The following is a 21,585-nucleotide window of genomic DNA, read 5'->3' as shown; positions in this document are numbered from 1 at the left end:
ATTGCCTGAGTCATGCAGTTTTGGTGTCTCAGTCTTGTTATTTGGGATCTTCTTAAAGTGGCAATCCTTAAGTTGAGGCTCCAGCTGGGTTTGAGATCCTTCCTCAGCAAGGAATACTTTAGCTGCAATGTCAAAAATCATCAGGATTGGTTCAGAGTCTTTCCAGTGAGCTGTGCTTAACTGATGGTCCACTTTGATAAACCTAATGCCATCCCCTCGTAGCTGGCAGGGGCTTCTGCCTTTCAGGTGGGCACAGAAGCTAGGAGTAACAAGGCAAAGAAACAAAGACACAGGGGCTACCTTTTCATCCAGATGAGGCTTCTCCATGAAGTACAAGCATGTAGCCTGGCTTCTGGTTGTTTAGAAATTGCTGGTTGCAAGGCCTTCTAGCTGCAAGGGATTCAGCAATGTGGACTAATGGGCTATTTGGTTCATATCTCCTGTCAAGGGAGGGGAGGAAGGACTTGAGAATGACCTTGGGTAACTTATACAGTATCTGCTACAAGGAGTTTATGCCTTCTTCCCAAGGGAAACATACATCGGATTTTGTTTTGGAAAACTTCTAACTGAAAATTTGATATGCCTTGCTAGCTAGCATGTGTCACCAAGGCAACTACTCCCCTATATCTGCAGGAGATACAGCCTATAGGGTTCTGTCATCACTACATTGTGTATATACTTTTTGTTGCTTTCCTTCTATACCTGTGATTAGAGTGTGTACTCATCCAGAGAAAGAGGTCATTGACAGATAATCAACAGATCATGAAAAAATGGAGTGATCATAACGGTAGTGTACTAAGAATTACTTGAAGGTTATGAATTGTTTCTGGAGTTTTCCATTAGATAGTTTTTTAGACGGTGTTTGACCAGGTAACTTAGAGTGTCATCATAGTATTGTAGAATAAAATAGGAACTACATTAAGTCTATAGCATTAAAAGAAGACTTTTTGTGTATGTAGATCTGAATTAATGAAGCAATCAGTGTAGAGGATAATTTGACTCACTCAACCTGGTTCAGTGATGTCATGACAAAAGGTACTATAGATATGAAAAATTATAGCTCTGTTTTTGCTTTCTTTTGTTATAATTACCTTTATTGTACTTGGAATAGGGTTCTTGGAAGAGGGAATATGTTTGCAAATTGCAGGCCCTCAAAATGGCAGTTTTGCTACTGAGAGTTTTTAATGACAGATCAATGCACAAGTATTTATAAGAAGAAAAGTGGTTTGTTACATTAGGAAAATCTACTTCAAGTCTTTTTTTTTTTTTTTCTGAAAAAGGGGTGTGCATTAACAAAGAACTCATAACACAACTCTACAGCTTTGCCTAATTTTTAAAACCAAAAATGACCTGATAGTCTAAATCAGAACACCTACCCTTACCAGCCACCCTCTCTTGCAGTCCAGGTTTCTTCTCACCAGATCCTACAACTCCTGAATTCATCTGCTTGAACCTTTGCCTATATTCATTGTTTCTATAAGTGAGTGGGACATGGTTCATGTCAGTAAGGACAGCATTTAGGAGGCCGAGGCAAAAGGTTCCTAATGATATCAAGGTCATCTTAGGCTGCTGACTGGAACCTTCTCTCAGAACAGTATAAACAAATAAGTAAAGAAATAGGCTAAGAGTGACCTTGTGTGTTTACTTTTGGAATGGGAGTGTTCTTGACTTCACCTTCCTTGGGCTGTCTTTTGTTGACTATTTCCTGGAGACTCACAGGTGGCAGCATCAGATGCAATTATATCAGGTTCAGCCTCGTGGGAAATGGCGATCCACCTTCATGATAGCCTTTATCCTCCATCAAAGTACAACCTTAAATGTAGACCTCACACTGTGTCACTGGTGACTCACTGCACTCAGATACTCTTAGGATGGTCAGGAGCTCCTGTTTCCTTGGTATTTCTTAGTATTTCTCCCTTTAAAACCTAGAGAAAGCATTGGCAATATGTAAGCTGATGGTCTTCGCAGTTGAGGGGTGGGATGAGTGTGTTCTTCCATCTTATCATCTTTCTGTGAGTGTTTCTTGCCTGGCTTGTGAAGAAATGGCTCTGCCTCACGTTTTCACAGACTTCTCCCCGCCTTTTTGTTTTCTGTTGCTGTGCTCAGCTTTAGACACCGATCTCACCTTTCTTACATCACAGAACAAACTAACTGTCTGGCCTTTCAGCTGGTGGCAGAAAAACATCTTTCCCGCCTGCTAATGCTTCCTGTTAGCCCTGAAAGCTCCAATTAGAAGTCGTAAGAGGGGCACATTCAGGATTCTCGGAGAAGAGGCAGCCTCATTAAAACACAATTGTGTGCTTCTGCTTTAAATAGTGTCCAAATAGATAAGTGAATTCAGGTCCGCCTAAATTTAATTCCAGAAATCAAAGCCACGGCAATAAGAACTGGACCTGAGTTCTCTTAGGGCAAGTAATTTAATTTCTCAGCCAGTTGAACTATTATGCATCTCAGTTCTCAGTTATTATGACAGTAAATTATGCCGACAGAGGCAGTGAGGGGTAATGTGCACGTAATTCCTTCTTTTTCCTGGCTAGGCGCACACCAGAATGCAGATGTCTTAAACAGCTGTCCCCTCAGCCAAGGATTCCGTTTGGAGCTTTAAAAGCAGCGTTTTTACGTAATAACGGAAGACGGATAGGCACCTCAGGGAATCCAGCTGTGTATATGCTTCACCCTACCTGACAGCCCAGGGCTAACCAAATCCTGGACTGTATACCAGTGATGGACACTGTTACAACCGTCATGGAGTGAGATCATGGGTAATTCATGGTTTATAGAGAATCCTGGCCTGGACTTAGCTTTTCTCCCTGCCATTGCTTTTGGATTACCACCGACAGTGGAGAAACAAAGGGAATTGTGACTGATTCCGTTGGACAAAGAAGGGATTCCAGACACAATCAATTCAGGAATCAACCTCTCTTCACTAGAAAAACAGCCTTGAGATTAAGTAAAAGACTGTACCCCAAATCAAATCTGGGCCAACTGTAGGTTTAGTTTGGAAATCCCGCATCGGTGGTAGGTGTGTGCACAGAGAGTTTTGTGCAGGCAATCAAGAAATCAATTAGTTTACTCTATTTATATCTAGGCAGATGGAGGCTTATCCCATCTGATTTTCCATTTCTCACCTATTTCTTCATGGTCTTGATGAAAATGTAAAAATCAGTTATAGTCTCCTACCTATCAACACATTATGCATTAACACTTCACTAAATTATTCATCTTAATAACTTCTGTACATTTTAGCCAAACGTTTCAGAACATGTTATGTTTTTCATCGTATTTCACCAGAGTTGGGGAAATGTCCCCTTGAGGAGCCCAACATAGTTTTATAGGATTTTTTTTCAAGTCCTGCATCCTGGGCTTGTACCCAAGGGCCTGCTATGCATCATTCATTACAGAACCTGTACAAAGTATCCCTGGAGTTGGAGGAAACGACACCGGTCCCTTGGTGCTACATCCATCTCCTTGGATTTCCTTTCCCTTTCATTTTCAGGACAGCATCTCAGTGCTACGCTGTCAGACACTGACTGTGAGAGTCTTTCAACCTCTGGAAGCATGTGAAATCACGGCTGGGACCATTCTAGTCTCTAGCTCACATGATACAGTCTATGACACTGGACGCACACTCTCCTAGCCTTTAGAGCTGAGCTGTGTCCTTCTCCAACACATCCAGAGCATCGTGGTGTCACAGCTCATACAACCTCCAGATTTCCATTGCCTTTCCCAATGGAAAAGCACGCTCCTTCTTGCTGGTCACACTCAACTTCGGGGTGATAGTTTCCATGTGCTCTGTTTGTTGGTGGGGACACTGACCTGGCAATGGCCACCTTTCCACTCTCTTGTGTAGTACTTCTCATTTGACACGACTGGGCCAGAGAGTCTCAGTCTCAGCTGTTTGTCTTGTGTTGGCTTTGTGATGTGGTCCAACATGTCTCTGTCCTTTCCCATTAGGCAATACAGGGTAGGCTCTCCCTTCTTTTATCTTCATCCGAGTGCTCTTGGCCAAGCTGGCATTGGCAGCCAGTTGTTTTCCGCACAGGTTCCTTAGTAGTTCCTTAAATTGTGTCCTAGACATATCCTTTAACAATTTTATCTTGCCGATTGCTATCTGCCCTGTGTGTGTTGGTACATAGATGTTTACAGCCATATTATCTCTCAACAGTCTACATAATTTCGCCTTGACCGAAGCGTCATATAATTGGAGTCAGAGTATCTTCTTTCTGCAACCATTAAAAGAACAGCTATGTCCACTTGTGAAACATTTTGTGGACCTCAGATAGAGTTCCTAGTTAACAGCATGTTAACCTTCCTAGTGTTTTTCATCAATCCCATACTCCTTCACGCATTTCCAAAGTCCCTTGATTTTTTTCTTCTTCACTTTCCTAAACTTTCATTCAGCCGAGTCTCTCACAGCTATTTTCATCTGTTCTTCCAGGGAAGACAAAGTAGTAGAAGTCGCCGAAGAGGAGGAAGTGGCTGATGTTGAGGAAGAGGAAGCTGAGGATGATGAGGATGTGGAGGATGGGGACGAGGTGGAGGAGGAGGCCGAGGAGCCCTACGAAGAGGCCACCGAGAGAACAACCAGCACTGCCACCACCACCACAACCACCACTGAGTCCGTGGAGGAGGTAGTCCGAGGTACGCCACTGTTGGATTGCTATTTAACTGTCCTGGGATAAGAGAAAGCAAACTGAGACAGGGGATGATTTCAACCAGTGCTTCTCTTCTCCAGCCCCCTGCCCTCACCTCCCTCCCACCACTCCCCCAAAATCACAAGGCTTCTTCCTCTCGGTTTATTGCTGGTGTTGGTTTGGTTTGCTATCACAAGCCGTCCAGCAGTCCATTTAAACTAAAACAAATCTCGTTTGCATAGTCACTTCTATGCCTGTATATGCTGTTGAAGGAGTCCTAGACTATATTTATATAAGACCCCACCTAGCCAGAAGGCATCAAATTTGAAAAGTGCTGAATCATGCCCTGGTGGTGGGCCTTCACTGTTCAGCATTGCCCGTTGCATCTTGGACCCCTGAGACTGTGAACTCCTTGATTGGAAGAACTATAGTTTGGGTCATTCACTGTGCTGAACTTATAGACAATTCCAATGACGTTTGCTTGTGCAAATAGCTTTTTATTAGATTTTACTAATTTTACTAAATCTATTTTCTTTTTATTTACTGAGTCAAGCTTTTAATATGATTTGGTAAGAATCACTTTATTTCGTGCTGTGACGTTCAACATGGGCAATTTGTGTTACTTGTTTAATCGGGACGTGTGTCAGCACCTTCTTCAAAACACTGGTGTAATTCCCATGCCTTAGCTAATGCTCCTCCTGAGAATGTTGTAAACCAAAGAAACTAAAAAGACTTTGCATCACCAAGAAGTGAAAGCAAATACTTAGATTATGTTAAACAAACCAAATGTTATGCCAACTAGTGTGTTTGGGGGTTGGGGAATTTAAATGGGTATGTATTGGGTTTTTTTCCCACAGTAAAATCTGCCTCTAGATCTAGATTGAGTGAACGTGGGTTGACTTCATTTTAGTGTAATTCAGATGATGTTAGCTTTCGTCCACAAATGCTAAAACTCGGTAAGATTTCCTTTCCCTTGTGACTAAAGTGTAATGATTACAGCTCATTAGAGTTTAATATGGGACACTGTCCAACCCAAGGACATTGCTAATTATTATTGCTAGCCCTCCCTCTCCCTTTGCTGCATTTTAAAGAACTTTATTGAGGTAAGATTTTATATATCATAATATTAACTCATTTTCAATATATAAGAGAGTGACTTTAATAAATTTACTCAGTTGTTTAATCTTGCCCAGGGCCTTCCAGCACCCTAATGAGATCCCTTCTGCCCACTCACAGAGTTGGTCCTCTCTCATGCCCATCAATGGCTGGGCTACTTTGACCTCCACTGAGTTGCCTTTCTCTGAATACTTAATACATAACTGAGGTTGTACCCGGCACAGCTTAATGACTGACTTGTGTCCCTTAACAGTGTTTTCTGTTTTTCACTTGGAGTTTTTTGTTAGTGACGAATTGAATACTCAGCCACCTTAGATCTAATGGAAGTATTTTATATTGTTTAGGAAGATAGTCCAGTTTCAGGTAGATGGTTTAGTTTTATCGTTTCCCTACTTAAGGCAGCTTCTTATTGAACGCATGTGCAAATAGAGGTATCCTTGATCTGAATGAAAGGCTCTTCTTCAAATGCCTAAGGCATCTTTTTCCAAAGAAATTTTCAAATGTCTCTGGAGGCCATGACTGGTAGATCTGGCCTAATGAATTTTTTAGCCCTGATTTTCTCAGCAAGGAAAGAGATGTTTTTGGGTTTTTTTGTTTTTGTTTTTTTTTATTTCCCCACTCCACTTTTCTTGGAGTCACATTACAGTGACTGATAATCTGCAGTGAAGTGAGGTCTTCAGAAGTAGAGGACACTTGCCGGCTGCCTGTAAGTCTGAATGGCGCAGGTGAAGACCACACACAGGCTCATGATGACCATGAGTGCTGAGATCTAGGATGAAATCAAAGCCAAAGAAATGCAAAACCTTCTACTCTGCAAATTAAGAACACAGAGCCTACTTCAGAACAAGCTTCCAGGTTGGCTAAAAAAAAGGTTCTTAAGTAGATGGCATTTAAGCAAGGCAGGGGAAGTGTCACCAGGTAAATTTTGTTATGACGCACACACATCACAGTCAGTCAGAAAGAGCAAACAAACCCTGTGCTCTGGAAGAGAAGGGTCATGCTTGGGAGACGGGACTAGTTGGTACTCTGTGGAAAAGAATCTAGAAAAACTGGGTTGGGACAGATGCTGAGAATGATGGGAAATGGTGCGAATTTGACCATCATGAGTCACAGGGGAACAAGGAGTGGTGATCTCAGGCTTATATTCTAACCAAGATGGAATTTTCTCGAGATCTGTGATCTAGTTAACTTCCAAGTCTTGTTATTTTTCTGAATTTGTTCTTCCCTTTTTCAGTCTCACCAGTACCTTTGTAATTTTACATATTTAGTTTTAGTATACAGTTTTCCATCTAAGGTGTAATTTTTAGATCTTCAGACAGGACATATAAAGACATGAACACTATGGAATTTTTCTCTAGAAAGCCTCAAGTTCAATTGAAAACTACAAGAGATCTCTAAGCAAGATGTTTATAAGAAAAATCTAAAGCAAGCACTAATTTTAAAGATAAGCAGGAGCTGGGGATTGGCACAAGAGATAGAGTACTTGCTACAAAGGTAGGAAGAGCTTAGTTCAAACCCTCAGAGCCTGATGTAAAAAGGCAAGCATGGTTATGCGAGCCCGCAACCCAGAGCTGTGGACACAGGAAATTTGTTGGGGGATGTTGCTGGATGTTCTGTAGAAGACTCTGTGTGGAGAAAATAAGACAGTGTTAAAGCAAGACATCCAACATCCTACTCTGGAAAATACAAACGTACATACAACACACATATGCACGAACACACACACACATTAATGCTATAAAAAGATTTTTTTAAATGTGAACACATTCACTCTATGTAAGGCTTATGGAGTGGACCAACGACATAAATTCAGGCAAATCTTTCCGAGATGTTAGAGGATATTCATTAATGATGCAGATGTAGGATTAAGGCCGACGACCCTTCCCTGTGTATTCCTAGTGTAGAAGGTGAATGCTAATTCTTCCCTTTAGTAGGAGCACCAGCAATGGCAGAGCTGATTGCACACTTTGTGAAACCCTCCCTGCAAAGCCGGCTTCTGTGCCTGGAAAGCAAACACTCCTTGCAGAGAACAGATTAGTATTGCACTCTTATTATCAACGTTAATGTTTTAGCCTCTGAAAGGAAACGAATGTGATTGACCACCATTCATAGAAAGAAAAATCATTTCGCCATTTCAAGACTCCAGCAACTAAGCCGAGTCCTTACTGTGCTTCTTAAGAACTCGGTCCTTTCATAGCCCATTGGCTCCTGAGAGGACTAAGCAGAGGGGAAGGAAGCAGAAGATATTTTTACCTGATCATAAAACGACTAACCCCAGCTGTCTCTTCTGCGTTACTGAGTTCAGAGAGAAGGGAGTTCTTTGGAGGTAAGCTCGTTACTGCAAAATCCATTTGGTTTCTAAGCTTTGCTAATTAGGAAGATGTTGGATATCAGTCTAATGGCTCAGGTTGTTACCAGTTAAGTGAAGCAACAGTCTTAGACTCTTGTTCTCAGTTTTTCAGATTGTAAGTCCGAGATGTGAGGGTTTTCTTTTCTGAAGTGTGAATATTGTAAGAATTGGCTCAGCCTTGGCTTTTGAACCCAATTCTGCCTGTCCAGAAAAAAAACTTTTTCCTCATGTTTATTTATTCAGGAAATAGTCTTTGTGCCCTGCTGCTGGCTAAAGTCTTTGCTGCTGTAGAAAGCAGAGCAGGGCTAGCACAGACAGGCTTCCACCTGCTGGAAGCATCCACGTTGGAGTTCTTTACTGCAGATAGAAGTGTTCTGGCTCACCGTTTCCCTTGTTCTTTAAGGCCATGTCTTAGTCAGGGTTTCTATTCCTGCACAAACATCATGATCAAGAAACAAGTTGGGGAGGAAAGGGTTTATTCAGCTTACACGTCCACATTGCTGTTCATCACCAAAGGAAGTCAGGACTGGAAATCAAGCAGGTCAGGGAGCAGGAGCTGATGCAGAGGCCATGGAGGGGTGCTGCTTACTGGATTGCTACCCCTGGTTTGCTCATCCTGCTTTCTTATAGAACCCAGGACCTCCAGCCCAGGGATGGCACCACTCACAGTGGGCCCTCCCAGCCTTCATCACTAATTGAGAAAATGCCTTACAGCTGGATCTCATGGAGGCATTTCCTCAAGGAGGCTCCTTTCTCTGTGGTAACTCCAGCTTGTGTCAAGTTGACACATAAAACCAGCCAGTACAGGCTGTAATTCTCCTTTTAAGCCTTATAGCTGTAGTATGCCGTAGAAAAGTTATTTCCCCTATTTGAAGTCAGGGCAATTATGACTTAGGGAAACTTTAAACATACATTAGTCATATAAGTAGTAATTGATGAAGCCAGGATTTGGGTCCACATGAGCTAGGCTATTTCAGTTTCGTTAATGCCTAAATGATATTTTCACTTTTCTTTCTAAATACATATTCTTCTGTTTAACTTGCACCTCGTGTAAGTGCTTGTTCATATGCTATGGACATGGATGCATCTTTTATTTCTGTGCCGTAAATTCCTGGAATTTTCTGTTTTCAAATTAAACAATAGTAACGATCAGGTGTCACTGATCATAATACATGAGTAGTGGTCACAATACTATATATATATTCCAGGGACCACAAGTAGCATGTTACCTATTTTTTAAGACAAAGGTTTTCCTGGAAGACACTCAACCCCACTTATTTAGATGTTGTCTCTGGCTATGTTCACGCTATAAAAGCAGATCATAGAGCTGAGGAGATGGAGATTATATGTCAGAAAAGACCAAGGTATATACTGTTTCTTAATCTCAGATATTGTTCAGAGAAAGAATTCTACTTACTAAAATCAAGTTGATTTCAGTGTGTGTATGTGTGTGCGTGCACATGTACACCCATGTGTATTCGGGTACATATGCATACATGTGGATATGTGTATAGAACTCATAGGACAACCTCATTCATGCATGCAAATATGTGCGTAAAAATCATAGGACAACCTCAGGTGTTGTTCCTCGGGTGGTCCCAACCACCTTTTCTTGTTTCTAGACTTTGGACAGTGATGGGAGGCAGGGCCTTTTACTGGCCAAGAACTGATCCAGTAGACTAGGCTACATGACCAACAAGTCCCAGATATGTTTGGAATGGTAAGCAGTCCCACCTTGCCTGGCTTTTTCTTAATGTGAATATTGAACTCAGGTCTTCATGTTTGTGCAGCAAAGAGTTTATGGACTAAGCCATCCCCCTCCCCTCAGCTCCAACTGTAGTATTTACTGGAGACATTTATCATTTTATGGCCTTGGGCCAGTCGAGTAACCTGCTTTTTATTTGTCTAATATAAGTGCTGACGTTACCTTGCATGTTTTAAGAGTGACTTTACATGATCTATGACAAGCACTTACCTAGGAAGACTTAGACTTAGTTGCTCAAGTACAGGTTGCTCAGATTTGAGTCCTACTTAGCCCTGCAGCCTGTGAACTGCAAATCCTGCACGATGCAGCAATGCAAGTAGTCCTGCATCCTCGTATGTCTCTGTAAAACTGGGGTTAATATCTAGCCACTCTGTGAGAAGCAAGTGACTCCTAATAACCCCTGGGAACCATTGAGCCCAGTTTCTGATAGACAGGAAGTCCTCAGCCTGGAGTCTGTGGTCACTGTGGTTGTAGTCATCATTCCAATACCCTGGTAGATTCAGAACATTAGACAACTAGTGTTTACTACCAGTCAGAAGTGTTAAAGGTAAACCAACAGATTGACATTTTAATTGCAGTGTGATGCATCTATGAACTGTTGGTACAACAGAGCTGGTGTTTGTAGACAGCATTCTGTTACCATTAAAATGCAGCATGAACTGGGTCTCCTGCTTAAAATAGTTTTGTGTGTGAAATATTCCACATATCAAGATATTTGCAATTAAACTTTATATCTAGCAGCAAATTGAACAAGATGGTACTGAATGTCACATTTCAAGATCGACTGTTTATTCCTTCCAACCATTTTATGCCCCATGGGAGGAAATTCATCAGTAAGGGGACAGAGAGAGACACGGATACAGGTGACTTTTTAAACACTTATGTTTGTGAAACTAAAATCTCCAGTCTAAACACTGGCTGACTTATGTTAGCTGGCTGACCTTGTGAAGTTATTGCTCCAGAAGTATCATGAATTGACATGAAGACATCCCCAACAGTGATGAGGCACATTTACACACTGGGCACAACATTACTCTCTCAGGGCCCAGGGATATGAACCCAGGTAGTTCAGGTCTGTCCATCCAGATCTGCGTAGCCTCTTTTCACCCTGTGTGGAAAAGGACATCCGTATCCTTTGGGAGTTTTGACCCACGGACAGAGCATCCGAAGTAATGCTTCTAACAAGCTTCATAAATAAAGCCATGTTGCTCTGCAGGGTATAAAAGAGACAAAGCTTATGTTTCTCCCCCATCTCCATTGGTATGGCTCAATAAAGGCATGGCACAGGCATCCTGAAACTCATGGATTCTTGCTTTGTCTGGCATGCTCAGCTTTTTCAGACTCCGGAGAAACAGTAAACATGGCTTGCTCTGAGCGTGCCAAGGAGCTCAAAGCTCTAAGGTGTGTTTGGGCTGAGGGGTAGGAAAAAGAGCAGTAGTATGTTCATTCTTCAAGAGCCAGCTATAGATAGGCTTTTACCTCTGCTCTAACTAAGGCAGAGAATGCATTCACACATTTGAACCAAGGTGTGGTGCCCCCTTTAACATCGGGAAAACTGTGTCAGTACTGGCCATGTAGGTGACAGGTGGCAGCCTATTATTTTGTGCCCTGTGGCATAACAGTCACTGATTCTAAGCCATTCCATACATGCTTTGCTTGGGCTGAGGGCGTCCCTGTAACTGTTGCTTAACTGTCCTAATCTGGAAAGCCTACGGTAGCAACTAGTGTGCTTAAGACACACGACTGGGGAAGGAGGTTTACAGAGACAGAGAGAGATAGTATGCATATATGTGGTTTTCTTAGTTTCAGTAAGAACTTCATTGACATAATTTCCTATCCACAAAGCTCATAATCCCATGGCTTAGTAAATTCACAAAGATCTGTTTGCCATAAGAAAAATTTTTGTGCCTTAAGTATGACTATGTGTCTACTTAACAGTTTATATTGTAAAAAATGAAAATAAGTTCCTTAAAATGTAATGCAACAAGCTGGAGAGCAGGTAACATGATTATGTGTGTACATTTTCTCCTTCTCAGTTAGTCGTTAACTCCAGCAGAGTGTTGTTGTCTCAGATAATAAAGCTATGGTTCTTCATGGAAAGATTTAGTTCCCTTAATGTAAGTGTCTAGAACTTTAAAAGTGGGGTGGATTGCAACCAAAATATCTGTTTCTGTTGGTCTTCAGCAATCCTGCCCTTCTGAAGATCCATCTGTGGCTTCCAGGCATGTCAGAGCAGCATGTCTGTCATTTTGTGTTTTTATTAGGAAAACAGGGAGAATTCCAGAAGAGATGAGACTGAGTAAGTCTCAAGGTGTGTGTGTGTGTGTGTGTGTGTGTGTGTGTGTGTGTGTGTGTGTGTGTGGTTTTATGTATGCTGAAACACAAGAGACTCATTGTATGACTTTAAACTTGATCTCTCTGTGTCTTGGTTCAGCTAGGTTCATGTGCTAGGATCAGCAGCCTGCACCATCCCTGGTATAACACTCACTACTATGTATGCAGTGAAGTGTGGAGGGAACCCTTCTCGGATCGGGTGTTTCCTCTTCCAAAGGAATCCATTGTCCCTAATACACTGCGGTGAAAGGCAAACCTTGGTCATGGGACAGACTTTACGTAGAAATGATGCTGTTCTCAGTTTGAGTCTTAGATTCTTCTCTGTTGGAGACTATGAAAGGAGGAAGCCAGCCACTGTGGAAAGGTGGGCATCTTCCTCAGATAGAGTCGTGTTTCCTGACCCGAGCTCACTGGAAGTGTTCTTTTGTTCTCAAAAGTGTGGATGCCATCTTGAATGTCTTCCCAGGAAAGCGCTGGGAAAAGTTAGGTTCCGAGTTTGCTTTAGTTCATTCCTTGATTTTTTTTTTATTTTTTTCAGCATTATTTTCAAAATAGCAAAATAATAAAAAATATAGTATGAAAATAAAAGCTGTGGTGTGGAAGGCGAAGAGGGCCACTAGAGGTCATATTTCTGAGAAGTGACGTTTTTATAGGTTTAAATGTAAGAGAACTATTATCTCAGTATTGATTAAGGCAGAAGTGTTTTGGTGTTTTTAAAAAACAGTTGATTGTATAGAGTGGGAAAAATATGTATTGGCAATCTGTTAAAAAAAAAACAGTTCATCTGTTATCTTTCTGTATTTTTTATTCTAAGACTCTTCTCATTTCCCACATGAACCAAACGTTTTTCAGTTTTTACCAGTTCCTCCCCTCACGTCCTAAGGGGTGACTGTGTCTCTATATTTTTAATATAACACATTTCAACTACATTTAATAACTTAGTTGGGCATGGTGGCACACACCTGCAGTCTTCGAATTTGGGAATCTGAGACTGGAGGATTGATCATAGGGGTTTACTGTCTACATGAGCCACGTCATGTGACCTTGCTTCTCAAAACACAAGCCACACCCCCCCACACTCGCCACAGCCTTACATGGTGCTTAGCATCCTTTGCTATTCTTCTCCAGGCACCTGTGGCTTTCACTGAGCCTACATGCTGGAGAGAGGGCGTGGCTGGTCTGTGAGAGAGGGGCATGGCTAGTCAGAGAGGGAGCGGGGTGGGGCTGGTCATGGAGCATACTTTGAAGAAATTTTAGCACCATTTCTTGCCTTCTGTGTTTTGAGGATTTGAGCATGGGAACAGGAAATAAGAAACTTAAGGGGAAAGCTTTCCTTTTCTAGTAGCTTTCCATTCGTGCCTGTTTTTTCCTGGTGTGGCATAGTCGGATCCCGACTAGGCTGGGAAAACTAATTATTACCATAGTGAGGAATTTTGGGAGTCCTAACCACTACGGCTTGAAATACCAGTCTTGGGAGTGTTTATACCTAGGAAATAGCCAAATTCTACAATGTATTCATCTTTCCAGATAAACACAATATTTTTTTTAGCAAATCCTTACATCTCACTCAGTTAAAAAAGAAAATATTTCCCCTATGACACAAGGTATACCTCATCCTTACCCTGTTCTAGGTTTAAGCTTGTTGATAACATGCTGTGTGTCCAATTAACCATAGCAGACAGGAAATCAAGGTTGTGGAAACATCATAGTGGTCTATGAGCTCTATAACAGCACCGTCTCAGGAGCACTGACTGGTGTAAAACCCATTTTACAGACCCATCTCCTTCAATTGCCATTTTATAAGAAACCTTTCTGCATAGGGAGGTGTGAGAATCAGGTCAACTCTAATTACAATGACAGAGAACTGCACATTTCAATACAAAGTCCAGCCAACTTGAAGCTGCCTGCTACACTGCTTCCCAATCTGGTGGTTGTGACCCCTTTGGGGTTTGAATAACTCTTTGACAGGGGTTGCCTAAGATGATTGGAAAACACAGATATTTGCATTGTGATTCATAACAGTGGCAAAAACTACAGTTATGAAATAGCAATGAAGATGTTAATGGTTGTAAATGTAATGGTAATAATTTTAGTAGTAATTTTCATGTTTGAGGGGGGTCACTGTAACATGAGGAGCTATGCTAAAGGTTGTAGCTTTCCATTAAGAATGCAGCCTTAGGAACACTGAGGACCATTGTGCTGGAGACTTCTATAAAAAATTCACACACATCATACTTCTGAGTCTATGGCTTCAGTAATGTGCACAGCTGCTCGTGTGATTTGCTGATATTTCAACCTGTATTTGGAACATGAGATTTCATCTCCAGCTTGCTGGCCTAATTTGCATGATTATATTTAGCACAACATGATTACTAGATAATAAATATTTGATCATTTATTTCCTGGTAAAGACTCATTTTCATATCGTTTTTATGACTACTTGTTAGCATTCACAATGCATGATGAATGTGATTTCTGCTAGAAGTATGTGATTTTAGCATTGGAGTTAACATGTTGTTTAAAAAAAGAACCACTTTTCTAATGTGTTGTTTTAAATTTTGCTTCATCTATGAGAACCAAACGAATATTTACCTATAGAATATAGTTTTTGTTCAGATAAATTAGGCTCTTGGAATGTTGCTGTATTGCAATTGTTAAATTTGTAGCAATAACTTAATTGGGATTTTAAAAAATAGTTTTCCATGCTTATTTTATTAGGATTATAATTCTTTTTTTGGTTTGTTTGCTTGCTTGTTTCTTCTTGTTGTCGCTGATAGTTTAGAACTTGCTATGTAGACTAGACTAGCCTTGAGCTTGTCAATATAGTCCTGTCTCTGTTTCCCAGGTACTGGAATTGGCGGGTATTCACCGCCACATCTTGATCATGGTTGTTTTAAAGGACACTGACATCAGAGTTTTCCATTATTATGGTTGAATGTAGACCACAATTTATTTGAATGAAGTATTGATGATCAACACACTTTAGTACAACTTGAATGTCTTTACCTTTTGTTTTAAATTTTATTTCACCGTTAAGTTAGATAGCAAAGCTGTATTTGTCTTTGTTCTCTATAATTAGAGAATAAAATTACAAAAACAAGGTTTTAAAAGAGGTACATTTATATTATGTATGTCTCTGTATTGTGTTTAATTTAGCATGTTTCACAGAACGTGGAGAAAATCGTGCTTTGGGAATGTTTTTCTCCGCATTCTGAGAATCTGCATCTCCTAATTTTATCCATCAAACCCTAGTATCGGAAGGCGCTCCATCCAGGGACTGTCTGCCGGATGCTGAAGGGAGGGGCTCACTTTTGTCCAGTTCTTCCAGGCTCACACAGACCCACCCCCATCCCCTCCCCAACACACTCTGCATTTGCCATTGTTTAATTCCATTCCCTCACCTGTGCCCGGAGTTCTGGCTCTGTTATTCAGTGAGTGGGAGAGACTCTGAGGACACGCCCCTTGTACCAGATCCAAGAATGGATTTTGCTGACAGTCTCTGTTGACTGAAGGTGGTGCCAGTGGATTCAAAACTTCATTCCTCTTGTGGCCACACTACAAACCCAGTGCAGGACACCACTGTCCAATATTGGCATTAATAAAACTGGAGAAGAGAAAAGACTACTGAAAAGTAATATCACGTTAGGAACAAACGAGGGTGTTAAAGCATGTACAGTCCCAGCCCTCAAAAGGAACAGGAGGAGGCCCACAGTAGGGATACCAGTGAGGCATGCTGGAATCACGTGGTTCCTCCTAGAAACTGGGAAAGTCAGAATTCTTTCAGATGCTTGTCGCATGGATTGGATCCCCGTGGAGTTCTGTTTGAGGCTCTCCAGGGTTAGAAACCCCCAAATAAGAGATGGAGCTATTGTTCTCCTTGCAACAAAAACAGACATGTGGAAAGTCTAATAGGGAGGAACTTTTAAAATGCAAGTGAGTGGGTTGCTGCTTTTTAAACCAGTGGGGATATGGAACTAATTTGGGGAGACAGGGGCAAGATAGACTGACAAGTAAGGTGTGTTTTAATGTAAGATAATGTGTGGTATATATTAATAAATTTGAATGTGTTAGCTGTGTATGTTACTGTTTGGAGCATGACGGGCTAAGGGTCAGATAAAAATACACGAATAGATAATTTCTCAGAGTTACCATGGTTGACTGTCAGTCACTCTTGCAGATGTTACGTACGTTTTCAGGTTTAGTCCGTGGGCAGGCTGGAAACATTAAACATAAATGTGATTAATTATGCATGAGTCTAGGCGATCATTTACTAAGAAAAACAGTCAGAAGTTGGAGAGAACGTAATTTTTGGCATCACATCCGGAGAAATCCTTTTTTTTTTTTTTTTTTACATCAGAGTTGACTCAAGGTTGTTTTAGAAGATGCCTTTTTTTTAAGAGAAATTTTTGATGTGCAGAGAGAGATACTTTTTATCTTTAAATCGAGAAAAGGAACCTTTTCACTTCTAGCCCAAATCCTGTAGCTGCTACTGCATCCTACACATTAAACAAGCCGAGAATGTCTTGTTTTGTGGAAGAGGTGACTCTGAAGTCTGAGTGGGTCATTCAGTCCCTCAAGGAAGACTTAAAGTAGGTGCTGCTTCCTCTGTTCAGCCCAGGTCACCACTGGGAGGATCAGGTCTTAAGTTGAGTAAGTATGTATATGAACAGCCAGATGTCTTTTCTTGCTAAATGTGGTTCCCCTCTGATTAGAGGTGTGCTCTGAACAAGCCGAGACCGGGCCATGCCGCGCAATGATCTCCCGCTGGTACTTTGATGTCACTGAAGGGAAGTGCGCCCCATTCTTTTACGGCGGATGTGGCGGCAACAGGAACAACTTTGACACGGAAGAGTACTGCATGGCGGTGTGTGGCAGCGTGTGTAAGTGGATCCTTCCTCCAGCCTGGCCACCTCTTGTCTTTCTCGCCACTGGCTCTGCTCTTTGTAACAGATCGAGTTTCCCTCTTGTTCTTGGGAATGGGCCCACTGTTGCTACCACTAACCACATGCCTGTCAATTTCTCTAATTACCAGAAGCCTCCTCCACCACGGTATGTTCAGTCATGAGCGCATCTCTCCGTCCATCTCTAATAAAGCATGGCCTTGGATGTATTCTGTAGTAGTCATCATAGAGTCTTCTTTCAGCTCCTAGGAACTTCTGACTGCTTCTCTTTACACAAGGGCTAGAGTGGCTTTTGTCTTCTTCAGTCCTTCCTGCAGATGCATAGACATCTGTGTCTGTCTGTGTTCTTACATGTCTTCGTGTTTCTGCATGTGCACATGGGCAGTAGCCTCTCACTGGTAGCTGGCTTATGACGCTGTCTTGATAAGATTGCTATAGAGAATTCCTTATTTCATCATGTTTTTTTTTTTTTAACTTCATTCTGATAATGACATTTAATTGAATTGAGCTCATGCCGCCTCAGATGCTATCATGGAGTTTCATTGGTGTGAAGAGACACCATGACCACAGCAACTCTTATAAAGGGCAACATTTAACTGGGGATGGATTATAGTTCAGAGGTTTAGTCCTTATCATCATGGTGGGAAACCATGGAACACATAGTTAGACATGGTGCTAGACAGGCAGCTGAGAGTTCTTCACCCGGATCAGCAGGCAACAAGACGAAGAGAGGTACTGGGCCTGGCTTGAGCATCTGAAACCTCAAAGCCCATCCCCATTGACAGACTTCTCCAACAAGGACACACCTACTCCAATAAGGTCACACTTTCTAATAATGCCATTCTGTAGGGGCCTATATGGCCCATTTTCATTCAAACCACCATACCATGGGTGCCCATGCTGTTCCCTGAATGAACCTAGGGCACATATTCTTGCCAAGTTTTTCTTTTTTTCTCGTGAAATTAGGTAGACAAGAAATAGGGATCGGGACCATTTAATAAAAACTCTTGCCATGCAACTGTGAGGACCTGAGTTCAAGTCCCCAGAATGCACATAAAATAAATGTGCAGTCCATGCCTCTCTAATGCTAGCACTTGCAAAGGGAGATGGGAGGCAGTGGCTAGAGAAGCACCTGAAGACTGGGACCAGCTAGCCTGGCCTATGTAGTTGAAATAGACTGTTCCAAACAAGGTAGAAAGCTTGTGACCTGGGGCTATCACATGGGCTCCGTGGCATGTCACACATGAATGTGTACATTCATGTGCACACAAAGGAAAGAATAATGCTAGCACCTTTCAGTGGCACAAGGCTGAAGGAAACTTAACTTACAGTGTCTCTCTGGAAACATCCAACTGTCTTTACTGTGGGAGATAATGATGTGAAGTCCTGATGACTTCAGTGTAAAATGAAGTATTCCCCCCAGAGAGTCAGTCCCCAAGAAGCTATGTCTCAGATATATGGAATATCTGCTTTTGTTAGTAGCCTTTCAGGCAAAGTCCTTAGTTGTATTTGTTTATTCTTCATCACAAGTTGGATATATGAATTATTCAAGGATCTTAGTGACTGTGCATGCCTTTATTGAAAGATTCTTGCATTTTAATTCTTGGATTTGCAGGGAGACAAATCCCTTCCCTTCCCCTGGAATACCTGGAAACATTCTGGCAAATTTCCAACCAAATCCTAGAACCAAGCAAAACAAGGAAGACTTGCTCCTCCCTGAAGACCTCACACTGTGAGGTAGCTAATATCTGTTTGGGTCCTAGAAAGGTCTTGTTGGTTTCCTAGGAGATAACTCCACTCCAGTACTCTGAGGAAACTAGTAGTGGAGAGGCTCTGACTTCAATAGGATGATTATAGCTCCTAGTTGAAGATACCCAAGCTCATTTTCACCTAGAGGTTAATTGGGTTAGATAACTGAAACACAATAAAGGAGTCTGGCGCCTGGAGCCTTTGGAACAAAGGGCCTTTGTTATGGTGGCTCTAAAGGGTTTAGCTGCTAGGTGAGGATTTCCTGGCAAAGTTCTCAGGTTTTTCCCCCTTTCCCTATGGTAGGTTTAGTTTCTGGAATATCATATTCTAGCGATTAGGAAGTTTGCTTTATATTATTAGCAGAGATCAACTCATCTCAAGTTTTGGACACTGTTTTCTTACCCACCCTAGTGTAAACCCCCCTCATCTCCCTTCCATTTGATTACTCTGAGCAGGGAGTATAAAACATTATATACCTTCACCAGGGGTTGGGGCATACATACACTTTATAGACGGATTTGTAAAAATTCAGTGCCTCCAACAGGGTCTTATGAGAGAAGGACTGTAGTGCTGATTTCATTTTTACAGAGTCGGGTTACAAGGTATCAAGGAAGCAAAGACACAGCTGGGTACCAGACTCTGGTCTGATTCTCAGAACCTTTGGAGGAATAAGGCAGGGGATAGGAAGGCTGGAGAGATGCTTCAGTCTTCTTTCAATAAAAGAGAACCAGAGTTCAGGTCTCCAGCAGCTGTTGAGTGTGGTATTCTTAGCACTTAGAAGGCAGGGGCAGGAGCATCCCTGGGGCTTGCTAGGCAGCCACTCTAGCCAACCAGCAAGCTCCATGTTCACTGAGAAACTTTGTCTCAAACAATATGGCGAGCAATGGTTGGAAAAGACTTACCTGGTCTCCACAGGCATGAATGTGTAACCCTGTACACATAGACATTACAAACACACACACACTACGTACAGTAATACAACTTTTAAAAGAAGGAAAGGGAAGAATGGGGTTGAAGGTGAAGGTTGAAGGTGAAGAATGGGAGCTTCATCACATATCTGAGCCAGGCCTCAGAAGCGTCCCCGTGAACAAGTGACATATGAGGAGCTACTGCTGAGGAAGGCGCTGAGAGAAATGAGGGTCATTGGTGCTAATAAGGGAGAAGAGACCCCTAAGTCCTCCTGCAGATTTCCCAGTGTCCTGTCAGTGACAGAATGGGCAGCAATTTCACAATACTGCTCTTTACCAGTAACAAATCTCACCTGCATTTCCTTGGTTCTTTGTTTAGGTTTTAATTTCAGTTTCATGATTTCCCTCCCCGCCCTCAATTTTGTTTGATTGGTTTTGAGTCCTGTGGGTGTGTTTCTGCCATCATTCCCACCTTTCTGTTGTTGGGGTTTTTTTGTTTGTTTGTTTGTTTTGTTTTGTTTTTAGTTATGTTCTCTCGTTTTCTCCATAGCAACCCAAAGTTTACTCAAGACTACCAGTGAACCTCTTCCCCAAGATCCTGATAAACGTATGTTGTCATTGACTTGGGGGAGGGGCGAGGGGAAGACTATGTTGCATGGCTGAATGTGACCTTCCCTTGCATCATCTGCTTGGCATGGGTTTTGTGTGATTCTTGACCAGGTACCATTTGATAGATACTATTTTCCCATTGTCTTGCGTGTCATTTCATCCAGTTTTACTAGGCGACTTCAGATGTTGGGCAGAGAGCATCCACTTAAACCATTTACACTTCTGAACAAATTCCTTTCTGATTTGTGTTGTTCTGTGAAATACCATACAGAGAGTATTTCTTGATTTGGCAGAACTTTTTTTTTAATTTCCCAAAAGCTGTCAACATGCCATAATTTAATGAAATCATATTTGATAATACAGGTAACCCCCTCCCTAAAAATGTAATATTGCTTATTCAAGACAATTTTGTGTGCACATTTCAAGGTTCCTGCGTTAAATGATAACTGTGCAGCATTGGGAGGTGAAAGGTCAGCCACATAGATTTCAGGACTCCCCTCCTTCCCCTCCCAGAGTGCACACTGGTTGGTGTGCTATCAGGTCTTCCACTTAGGGAACTTAATGGAATTTCGTATAAAAAGACATTGCTTTAACCATATAATATACTCTTAGTCTTAACAGCATCTTGCTTTCTGGTTGCCCAATCAGTCTAATTTCATTTTCAAATGTCATATCTAACACATCCATATTCGCTTTTAAAATTCAGTCTGTATTTAGAAATGGATTCCCCCTCTCCGGGGATGGTCTATATTGTTGGTACTTACTGAGGCTTGAAGAGGAAACCCAATTTCAGTTGGAAATGATATAATTAAAATTCACCTTTGTCACGATTATCCTGGAGGGGGTGGGGGGATCCTAACCTCAAAACTGATAAAAAAAAATGATTTAAAAAAAATGTAGTATAGATGATTACATCATCCTATACCGTTATTGTTCAGGGGCCTCCATAAGATATTACTGTTAATTCAAATAATGGGATGGTATTTGAAAGATGTGTTTTTTTTTTTTATTGACACAATAAGCCCATGTCCTGATATTCTGAAATTGTTCCTCTAAAACCTTAAGTCTGGCAAGTGGGTGGTAGAGGACTAGGGAAAGTCTCTGAGCATCACGCCCAAAGACTAGGAAAACATCCTTTGTGTGTGTGTCGAGTTGTGCCCAGGGTTTTCAAAGATTGCAGATCTCCTGACACACTTGTATACCTTTTCCTTGCATCTTT

General features: G+C 41.7%; 1 protein-coding gene across 6 annotated transcripts in view; it reads left to right on the top strand.

The window, feature by feature from the left end:
* Positions 1 to 21,585, top strand: part of App (amyloid beta precursor protein) — a 228,973-nt gene that overhangs the window by 115,681 nt on the left and 91,707 nt on the right. For 2 of the 6 annotated variants that reach the window (XM_029470473.2, XM_021184768.3), the window contains exons 6-8: positions 4,439 to 4,641; positions 16,912 to 17,079; positions 20,308 to 20,364. In XM_029470473.2, coding sequence (XP_029326333.1) covers positions 4,439 to 4,641; positions 16,912 to 17,079; positions 20,308 to 20,364 — 428 coding nt within the window. The remainder of the gene's footprint in view (positions 1 to 4,438; positions 4,642 to 16,911; positions 17,080 to 20,307; positions 20,365 to 21,585) is intronic. The other 4 variants (XM_029470475.2, XM_029470474.2, XM_029470477.2 and 1 more) reach the window with 2 other exon arrangements.

Source organism: Mus caroli, unplaced genomic scaffold (genome assembly GCF_978045245.1).
Source record: "Mus caroli unplaced genomic scaffold, Mus_caroli_1 scaffold_17, whole genome shotgun sequence".
Classification (NCBI taxonomy): Eukaryota; Metazoa; Chordata; class Mammalia; order Rodentia; family Muridae; genus Mus; species Mus caroli.
This window is presented reverse-complemented; position numbering and strand designations above follow the sequence as displayed.